Source organism: Sphaeramia orbicularis, chromosome 7, assembly GCF_902148855.1.
Source record: "Sphaeramia orbicularis chromosome 7, fSphaOr1.1, whole genome shotgun sequence".
NCBI lineage: Eukaryota > Metazoa > Chordata > Actinopteri > Kurtiformes > Apogonidae > Sphaeramia > Sphaeramia orbicularis.
This window is the reverse complement of record NC_043963.1, coordinates 37,180,739-37,191,383: the sequence shown is the minus strand read 5'-3', so window position 1 is coordinate 37,191,383 and position 10,645 is coordinate 37,180,739. Positions and strand designations below refer to the sequence as shown.

The window sequence follows — 10,645 nt, the reverse complement described above, 5'->3', positions numbered from 1 at the left end:
GAAAGAGACTCGTTTTCCAGAAAAAAGCCTTTCAATTTCTCAAAATTGCTTTCATTTTGCAGTGCACTGTAAAAATGTAGAAGCTTTGAGTGAAATAAAACACAAAAGATGTTATATTCAACATTGGGAGGAAATGGATTTTAATTGTATTTCTGCATAGAAACACATGCCACATGATACAACATCACACACACACACACACACACACACACACACACACACACACACTCTCATACATACACACAATATCTGACAGTTTGTGTTTCAGTCCATCCCAGTCACCTACACAATCCATGATGCAGAAATATGATGTGCTTCTCCGAATCATCTGAGTGTACACACAAGAGGGAAAACAGGAAATGAGGCTAAAATTGTGATTTATCAAAATAATAATCTGTCATTATTGGTTAACAGTGATTATATGGTGCATAAGCATAACTTAATGTATATACATGGGACTAAAGAGTCAAAGGAAAGGAATGAAACAGAATATTTGACTGTGCTACATATGTAAAACTGTGCTTATAAAGAATTACAGACCTCTGGGTCAGCATAGAAACTACGATAAAATGAACCCTTTTCTTTGTTTATTAAACATAAGGCCACTATGGTAGACCATGAGGATATATATATATATATATATATATATATATATATATATATATATATATATATATATAAGTCAAGAGTGAAAGAACCGGAGCTCTTCTTTTATTCCCCCTGGAAATATGTAGCAGGTTTCTAGAGATCCACCCAGAAGTACAAAGCTAAGGACATTACTGCACACATTTAAGCGCCATTACTCAACATGAGGCACAAGTGGAACTGATGACATTGGACTGCATGTATGTTTACTAATGATGGTGATGAAACTCTATCATATCATCTATTAGAGTCTATATTTGGTCCTGACTCAACCAGTCAACAGTTAGTAGTAAACAGCTAAAGTAACAGGCGGACAATACTGCTCCAACATTTTTTTTTTTTTTTCTCAACTTAACTTCTCTTTTTGTACAAGGATTTACAAACTGTTTTTTGCCTGAGCAGTATTTATACCAGTGTGTCTGCTGTGTCTTGGCAAGTATCTTCATGTTGTGTCTGTGGTTAGTGTTAAAAAGCAGTGGCACAACAGAAGGCAGAGACCGGATCATCAACAAAGAGCCGTGGGTCTATTTAGACAAGGGTCAAACAATGAGCTTCTGTTTTCAGCTAACTCTAGTTCACAGTAACAGTTTTGCTGTACAAACCCATATTCACAAGGTTTTGGGTGTTCTTATTGGACATTTATGAAAATAAGACAGTGACGGTGCTTTGAGTTGAAAAAAAAAAACTCAAACTAATTGCATCTGTACAGGCTTTCCTAAATATAAATGCAAAGAATGAAAACTTTCATTTTAAGACAAGCATACAAAATGATAAACATAATAATGATATTCACTTCTTTTATGGTATGTCATATTACGTTTCATCATGCAACCATGCAAAATGCTTTATAACATGTAAATGAGTGTACATATATCAGGTAAGTCTGCTAAGCAACTGATTTTCTACCATTAGATGTATTATAAGACAAAAGCAAATCATGATACTGAATAATGAAAAATGAAAAATGAAAAATAATCCAGTCTGCAGTTCACTCAGAAAAAGACAAAGCAAGGCTGTGAACAGCATGGACTCCACTGTGAGTTCATGTTTTGTTTTTTTTTTTCCTCTCAAAGCCAATCAGCATCAGGTCAGAGTGGTGACCTCCGGCTGAGCATAGTTTCCAGTGGCGGCGAGGATGTCTTTACAGCTCTCTGTTAGGAAACACAGTGGAAAGAAATACAGTAGAACACAGTCAGTATATGATACAAGCACCAAAGAAATACATTTTAAAGATTCTCTGGCATTACAGAATCAGGGAGATGTTATACAGTGTACTGTTACTGTAAATGAATCCCATGAAAAGTCAACAATCTTTAGGTGCATTTCCATACAGCTGATATTATTTGCATTTTCACTGAATTCAGACAACTAAAAAAAAACCCCCCAAAATATCAGTTTTTATGCATGACAGAGGAAGACGTAATTGCATCAAAGAAGAATGAATGCAAATAAGTGCAACTGAAACAAATTTAATGAATAATTATATGCTTCTGTATGTGTGGAAGAGACTGTAACATTTACTGATTTGATACAAGAAACAAACAGAAATGACACTTCTGATGGAAAAGCAACAAAATAATCCTCATTTGTAATGAGCTGAGACAAACTGTAGACAAAGGCTGTGACAAACCCTGGCAAAGTGGAGGAAACACAGTTCTATCTGTCAGATTAGCAGCTCAGTTCAGGAGGTAAAATCCATAAACCAGCAAATCAGACTTAACCAACAGTTCCAGTAGTATATTATTGTCTATTATTATCTAACCAGGAATTTAAACCATGATGCTGATGAGAATTATGAAAAAATATTCTTATTAACCCATAAAGACCCAGTGCTACTTTTTGCAGCAGTTCCCAAATGAAATTTTCTGTCTGTTTAATCGTTCCTAAGTGAATTATCACCATTTATTATAATATTATCCTCTGTATTTTGTATTTTTCCTTGTAAACCATGTATTTTCCTCTATTTAATTTACTATATTTAATTTAGATGTTCATGAAAACTCAGTTTATTCTAAGGTTATTATATCAGAGCTGAGAAAACTGAAGAAAAAATGCTTTTTTTTTTCAGTAAAATCTGTCATTAAGTGAATTTAAACCAAGTGTGTCCATCCACTGTCATTGATGAAACTCCATGGGTTTTACTGGTGAATCAATGTTGTAGAAGATGACAGTGTCTACATGTTCACTATAGAGCCTCTGAACGTCCAAATGAGTCATATCTGATGACCATGAAAAGATGACAAACTGTATTTTACACCAATCCAATGACAGTGGATGGAGATACTTGGTTTATGTTCAGGTAAGGATATATTTTATGTTTATGTTTATGCATTTGGCAGACGCTTTTTTCCAAAGCGACTTACAGGGGATTTTACTGAAACTCACTTTTTCCTCAGTTTTCTCTGTTTCTGATGTAATAACTAACAACTTTAATCTGAGCTTTTATGAACATCTTCATGATCAGTGAATTAAATAGAGAAAAGTACCTGATTTATACTGATAAAATACAAAATATAGAGGATAATACTATAAAAAATGGTGATAAATCTCTTAAGAAAGGTTAAATATAGAGAAAATTTATTTGGGAACTGTCACAAAAGTAACACTGGGTCTTTATGGGTTAATGACGCATAAAGTTTTGGCTTTGGAGGATGTAAACTTGTGAGGTATATCTAAACTGATCTCCCATGCAATGGTAGGGGAGGCAGAAATGAACTGTAAAGTTTTTGTGCCAGGCTGCTAACATGGTGTTTCCAGCTGAAATGTTGAATTTAACATGGACATCTGGAAGGATGGACTTTTTGGAGTTCCCTTGGACATTCACCTTACAGCAGATTGTGACACTTGCACATTGGCAGATGTCGCCGTTTGGTCTCAACCCAAATTAGTAGGTGACAGTTAATAAATCCTAACCTTGGGTGACAATAACCATAAAACTGTCTAATTTGCACTATGTAAAAAACTGTATTTGCGCTACAATTATATATATATATATATATATATATATATATATATATATATATATATATATATATATATATATATATATATATATATATATATATATACACATATATATGTGTGTGTGTGTGTGTGTATATATACAAATATAGACACATATATACATATATACATATATTTTTACAGACTGTATTCCTGTACATATCCAGTCACTGTATAAATACTTCAGTCTGCACTCTGTACATATTTCATTGTAAATCCACTGTAAATCTTAACCCATTGTTGTCTCTGTCTCTAGTGGACTGTTTGTCTGTATTGTGTCTCGGTCCACATGTTGTCTGGGTTCATGTTGGAACTGTAAGTCGTGAGCAATGTAAAAACCGAAGCCAAATTCCTTGTATGTGTTCACATACTTGGCCAGTAAAGCTGATTCTGATTCTGAAAACAGAAAAACACAGTGGAAAGTCTGCTCTGACCTACACTATAAAACATGGAGGTCTATGTGAGGATGACCTTCTCCATCTGGGGCTATACAGCACGTTCTTCATTCTGAGGTAGCGAAAACTTATATTACTATTATTGTTTTTTAAAATTGCAATCTATAGCTGATTATATACTCATGAAAACATAATTATCTCAAAAAAAAAAAAAAGGCAATGGCTACTACCACAGTACTGTGGCTTGAAATATCGGTTTGTCTATTGCCACAGAGCCAATCAAATGTTAGCATTTGCACTAGAGCCAATCATGGACACTGTTACATGAAATCATTAGCCTCTTGTTGCCACAGTACTGTGTTGATATATGGCATATACTTCAGTGCATTCTTTTGTGCATTTTGCTACCACAGTACTGTGGCAACTGATGGAAGAAATGATAAATTAATGACAATATACAGTATAGTATAGGAATTATTTTTCTAAATGCTCTATATGTTGTTTAATGGTGTTCTTTGCTCTGTGCAGTCAGTGAGGCTAGAAAAGGTGGGCGGAGCTACATGTAAGATGCTGCCGTGTGCTGTGTGACTTCTCAGTTCAGTGTCAGTTCAATGTATTGAGTGCTGTGGTCCGAATTCTGCACTCCGAACGTTGTCCCAGTGGCTGATTTATATCAGTGTTGGAGCGTTTACAAAAATCTGCAACTATTTGGACAGTTGATAAAGTTTTTCATTAGACATGCCAGTGCTTCCTGTATATCTGTTACTGAATATGAGGATGATTTTTTTCATATCAGTAAACTTTTGTTTTTGAGTAAGTTAAAACCAACTTTACAACTGTTTTTTTTTTTTTACATTGTAAAAGTAAAGAACTCACACCCCTAAGGATATTTTGCTTCAAATTACCTACTGTTTCTCACCAAAAGCTGTGAACCCTACAATAAAAAGAAACTGGCTGGTTATTTCACTTTCATTTCCAACTCTTAAGTCAAAAATTCAGCCGATCCAAACTTCAGACGACAGGGGGAGGCTTCTGTCTTGACCACCCATGCTGTTAATGGTAACCTATTAGTGGCAATCATCCAGACGACTCACTGGGGAATGTGGAAGCTCATCTGAGCCACAAAGCCTTTTCTCTGCTCGTCTGTATATCCGCCTGCTGCTTCCTCTTAGCAGCACTTGAACGCCTCATCACACCATTATGCACTCATCGTAAGGACACAAGCGGGCGGCTGTCACATCGCTGACACAACGCATTTACTAACAGGACAACACTGTTTTTGTATGTTTTTGTATGTATGCAGCAGTTCAGTGTGTGGTATTTAGTGACAGCTGGCAACGAAGATGCATATTACAACTAAATGTGGTTCAACGAAACTCAAAATAAAGACAGCAGAATATCAAAGGGAGCCTCATATACTTTATGAAGTTTCTCTTGACAAAGCAAATTTGTTCAGCACCAAAAGGCAGCCAGACTACCATTCTGCTGTTATGATGCTGGACAAAATAAGTTAGAAAGAAAAAAAAACCAAACAAACCAAACTTAAAGTGAGTGTAAAATATGTAGAAGAGGATTTTAATTCTGGTCCACACTCAAACATAAGTGATGGTAATACATTTAAAACAGAAAAAGAAATAAACAGCCCATTCAAAGGTCATGAAAACACCATGCATCTTATTCCTGTGTGATTATGCAGAAATAAAAACTAAGAATAACCATTTTCTGTGACTACTCTTACTAACCCTAATCCTCATACATTTTACACACCTGACTGTTAAATGATAGTTTTTGTCAGCACTGTCAAAGACACATGCAATGACCTTAATCATGTCAAATCCAGTGTTTTGCCTCCACCACAGGCCAGGAAACTATTTCCTGCTGATGATAACCATCTGAACATCTTCAGATCTGCTGCCTCCATCTGTCCATCCTCCCACACTGTCCTGTTGAAATATTATCTATACCTTATATCCTGTAACCCTAAAATTACCCTCACACCATCCCTATGGGCAGAGCTCTGAAGTGCAGATACAACAGCGTCAGTCTATTTCAACCCCAACTCAGAATGTCAGTGTGTAAAAACATGGATTTTTGATTTTGTACTGGTGCAGTTTTTTTTTTTTTCTAAACATTGTTAGAAAACAGTGCGAGCTCACATGAACCCTTTTTTGCAGATAATGTGCATTAAAATGTGTTGTGTATGTGTGATATTCCCCTCTAATAGACTGGGATGTCATTATCCACATACTCACCAGACACAGGGCTCAGGATTGAATTACACCCTCCCCTCTCTCTCAAAGATTGGTTTTGAGATGTTCTGGCTTTGCTCAGCTTTCCTTTGTTTTCCTCTTTGAGATAAAAAAAACCCACTTGGTCATTTCATGAGCTGACCAGATCATTTACTGTATTTTTAGAGAAAGTACTGTGACAATTTCCTAGCACTGATTTCTATATGAAGGCAGTTTCTTCTCCACTATGAACACTTAAATACTCAGATCATTTCTTCTCTTGCACATCCCTAATGGTCCACCAAGATCTATTCTCCGATATATCTGACAGATATAACTGAGGTTATGTGTTTTTCACATCTGCATGTGTCAACATGCCATTAACCTATACCAATCTACAACACTCAACACATCCAGGGATTGACGAGGCTTTTAGGCAACACGATGAAATACAATTTCCTTGTAATGGGCTGTCAGAAAAGGGGCGATATTCTCACAGGAGTCAGGCAACTGTAAGTGCCCCATTTGTGTGCTGTTTTCCTTTGACAGTGATGTGCTAATGAGCTTTGTTAGAAAAATGCATCTCTGAAAAGTGAAGTTTTGCAGGAAAACACCTTCAGTGTGGCTGGGCTGTTTGCAGACGGGAGTCAGGATGTTGAATGGGTGGGATGTGTGCTCCGGATGTCAAGAACTAATCTATGGCTGCCAAATATAGAGCCTTTTCTTAGACGGGGATGTTGGGCAGTTTGAGAGCTCAGTAGAGAGATCGAGCAGAGAGACAGCAGGCTGACAGCACATGTCAATGGAAGGAAGTCACATCCCTGTAACCACGTCTCACATTTTAGAAAACTCTACTTATACATTACATTACAGAATAAAAATGCTGCAAGTAAAGGTCGATGGAAATGTGCTTTAGAAAAGTTGTACGTCACCGTGGATTCAGATTATATTTAAAGCTAACATTTAATACAAGATCAATGTTTTCAATGACTTATTTATCGCTTTTATACATTTATTTGTTTCTTTTCATTTATTTATTGTTTTGATTCATTCATTCATACTTATTGTTGGGGTGGATGCATGAATCAATGTGTGGAGGCTGTACTTGCACCTAACGGCATTCTATTCTGGTTTGTATATTGTGTGTGTGTGTGTGTGTGTGTATGTGTGTGTGTGTATACATCTAATATAATATTATAATACACACCACAATAATACATTTATAATGTAATGTCTAATAATCTAATATGTAACATTGACTTGTGCACTTACATTGCATCAAATGTTTTCAGTGATGCTCAATTCCAGAGGAATGTATAGTTCTATTTAACGTTAAATCCAATTTCTTTTGTTTTCTTTTCAGTGACATAATCTATTTATTAATGTTACTTACATTGTTTTCATTACAATGACATAATTTGAAAATAAATAATTTCAATACAACAATGATACAATACGTCTTCTGTTTACATGAGTCTCGTCAGATATTAATTTGTCACTGATGCAAACATCTCCTTTAAACCCCCCACAACAACGACATATTTTCTGATGGTTTTGAAAGAGCTGAAATTAAATACTGTGCTTTAAATGTTACACAATTACAGTTTACTAGTTTTTTTTTACTGTGGTTATTCATTAGATCCAGTAAAATGCTAATATATTTGAGGCTGAACCTGTATTTTCATTTTTATATTTAGATACAACACTAACCTGCCAGCGTTCTGTGAATTATTCAGGAAAGACTTCATTTCTGCAAGTGCACACAAAGAGATGAGACAGTTAGTGCTACAATTAGTGCTGAATTCATTAATACATAGGTGTCAGTTTCAGGGCCTTGGTTTTCTACATGATGGCTCACCGGAAAGGTTTCCTGTCTTCTAATTAAATGGAGAGTGGTTGTTAATCTTATCAGTAAGTAGGTGGTTTTTAATTTTTTTCTCTATAATAGAAAAAGAAATCAACCCCAAATTAATGTTATGTTTAACATTTAGGAACATACATAAAGAAAAAACGATATAGAAGTGAGATCTAGTGTGTGATGTGAGTTGTGATTGTCGCTCCTGCCAATGTGTTGATTCACTGAAAGCATCTTGATTGTTTTTTTCTCACCCCAGCGGTGAAACACGATTGTATAATCAGTCTAAGATGCTTCGGCTATGTAACAAACCACAGACTGTAGCCTGCAATTGTTGATCTTGAAGAGGACCTGAAGGCTGAAACATCATCTAATGAAAAAACACATCTAAGAGGGGATGTAAACCCTGCAAAAAGACAAAAGACACCCCCAGAAATCATTTTATCTCATCACTTCATTGATTCTTCAGCTAGATGCACCAGAATGTACCTACTCCTGGATATTTGTTTTGCCAATATATGTATTAAGTGTCATCCTCAAAATAATTGCAGTGGTTTGTGACTTCATGGCACCTCTCCAAGCTAACAGCTAATGTTTCTGATATAGCACAAGATAATCAGGATTTAACAAACCAAACTAAGCCTTCCATTGGATAATTACTTCAAAGATTAATAGGTTTCAGGTAGAAACTAATTCTTGAACTAACTGATGCAGTGACTATAAATGAGCAGCTCATTTCTGAAAGAACCATAGAAAGATTTAACTGTGTTTCAGACAGGTCAAATAATTGGTGTGCAACAAACACAGAAAACAACTAAGGAGATGATGAAACTGCTAAGGCTGGATTAAAAACCACTCGATGCATTATTAAAACCTGGAAGGACAGTGTTGAACCATCATCTCGTAGGAAGAAATGCGTCTGGATAAAAATCTTAAGAAGTCTTAAATTAGGTTTTGTTTTTTTAATTTGGTGAAATCAAATAAGTTAAAAAATTCACATTAGAGCACATAGCTCTGTTTAATAAGAGCATTTCTTTTTGCAAAATGCGAAAAGAACTAAACAGTTGAAGACTAAACAGTTAATCTTATGGAAGTGCAATGCAAAAAGGTCATGTGAGAAGAGAGATGGATGGAGTGATTACCCATCATGCCTAGTGCCTGCAGTATGAGCCTGTGGGGGCAGTGCTATGAAACAAACAAACAAACAAACAAAAGAAACGAACCAAAAACAATACCCCTTGTCTCCCCTTCAGAGGGCGTGGTAATAGAGGGTTCCACTTATTTAGTTATTTAAAACATGTACCTAGATTGATTGGCGAGTTGCTCACTCACACACACAAACACACATTTACACTAAAAAGTGAAAACAATACCCTTTCTGCGAATAAAAGAAAAATGCACATGAAGTTTGTTCCTGGTCCCAAATCTACTTCATGCTGTTGATGTGCATGTTTTTCTATTAAAAGGCATCGGTAACACCTCTGGGTTCCTGCTGTAATCATCTAAATGTTAAATGTTGGCTGTGATAAAGGTCTACTGAAACCACAAAGCACTACAAACAGTACATGTACATGTCTCATACCAGTGTTGGTGTCTCCAGAGGTCAGGAGGAAGCAGGTGCCCTCCTTCTTGGTCTTGTCTCGTCCCCTGGAGCATCGCAGAGACCACTTTTCACTGGGGGACAGCGGCTGAGTCAGGCTGCAGCCCTCCTCCTCTGAAAGGGCCACATTTGCATCTCCATTTTGTTTGGAGTCTGACATGAAGACGAAAAAAAAAGAACAAAAACCACCACAAGGTAAATGCCAAAGCTTTTACTGAGTCTCCCCCCGAGGGCACAGACAAAGACAGGGGAGGTATATAGCATGAAATCGTTATTTTTCTGTGTTGAAATCTAATTTGACGGAGATGTTATGAGGAGTAATTTGATCCTGGTGTGTTACTGTCTCTGTGACTAAGCGCAATTCATCTGTCAGGAAAATACTGAAAAGCCTTTAGTCTAAAAATAAAGAGGCTTTGTCGTAATCATTCAAACACAAAAAGAGAAAATTAAATCATTAATTACCTAAATACTTTGTGACTGATTTTCCGTCACTGGGATTTTATTGAGTAATTAGTTCAGCACTATTATGGATAAACAGAACAATTCAAGACATAAGAAAAATGTGTTTTTTTTAGTTGTTCATTTGAGTAAATTCATTATAAGAGGGCTATGCATGGTATTTCTACTTTCAACTGTAAAAAATAACCTAAAATTAAGATTACAAATGGCTTGCCAAAGACACTGATGTATTGTATTGTTTATACATGATTTACACCAAAAATGCAAAATACAGAGGATAATATTATTAAAAAAAAAAAAAATTGGTAATATATAAGTCAAGAAAGGTAGAAATAGAGAAAAATTCATTTGGGAAACTGCCACAAAAGTAGCACTGGGTCTTTATGGGTTAATTTGATGAATTTGTAGCAAGCAAGCAAAGTTTATTTATATAGCACCTTTCACAGACAAGAGAAGTCAC

At 35.8% G+C, this 10,645-nt stretch overlaps 1 protein-coding gene across 4 annotated transcripts in view; it reads right to left on the bottom strand.

The window, feature by feature from the left end:
* Positions 1-943: 943 nt before the first annotated feature.
* Positions 944-10,645, bottom strand: part of kcnc4 (potassium voltage-gated channel, Shaw-related subfamily, member 4) — a 46,440-nt gene continuing 36,738 nt past the window's right edge. Inside the window, exons 3-5 of one of the 4 annotated variants that reach the window (XM_030138201.1) lie at positions 9,709-9,879; positions 7,982-8,027; positions 944-1,796 (exon numbers count right to left, since the gene is read on the bottom strand). In XM_030138201.1, coding sequence (XP_029994061.1) covers positions 1,787-1,796; positions 7,982-8,027; positions 9,709-9,879 — 227 coding nt within the window. In that variant the 3' untranslated portion in view covers positions 944-1,786. Of the gene's footprint in view, positions 1,797-5,890; positions 6,392-7,981; positions 8,028-9,708; positions 9,880-10,645 lie in introns of those variants that run through there. The other 3 variants (XM_030138202.1, XM_030138199.1, XM_030138200.1) reach the window with 3 other exon arrangements.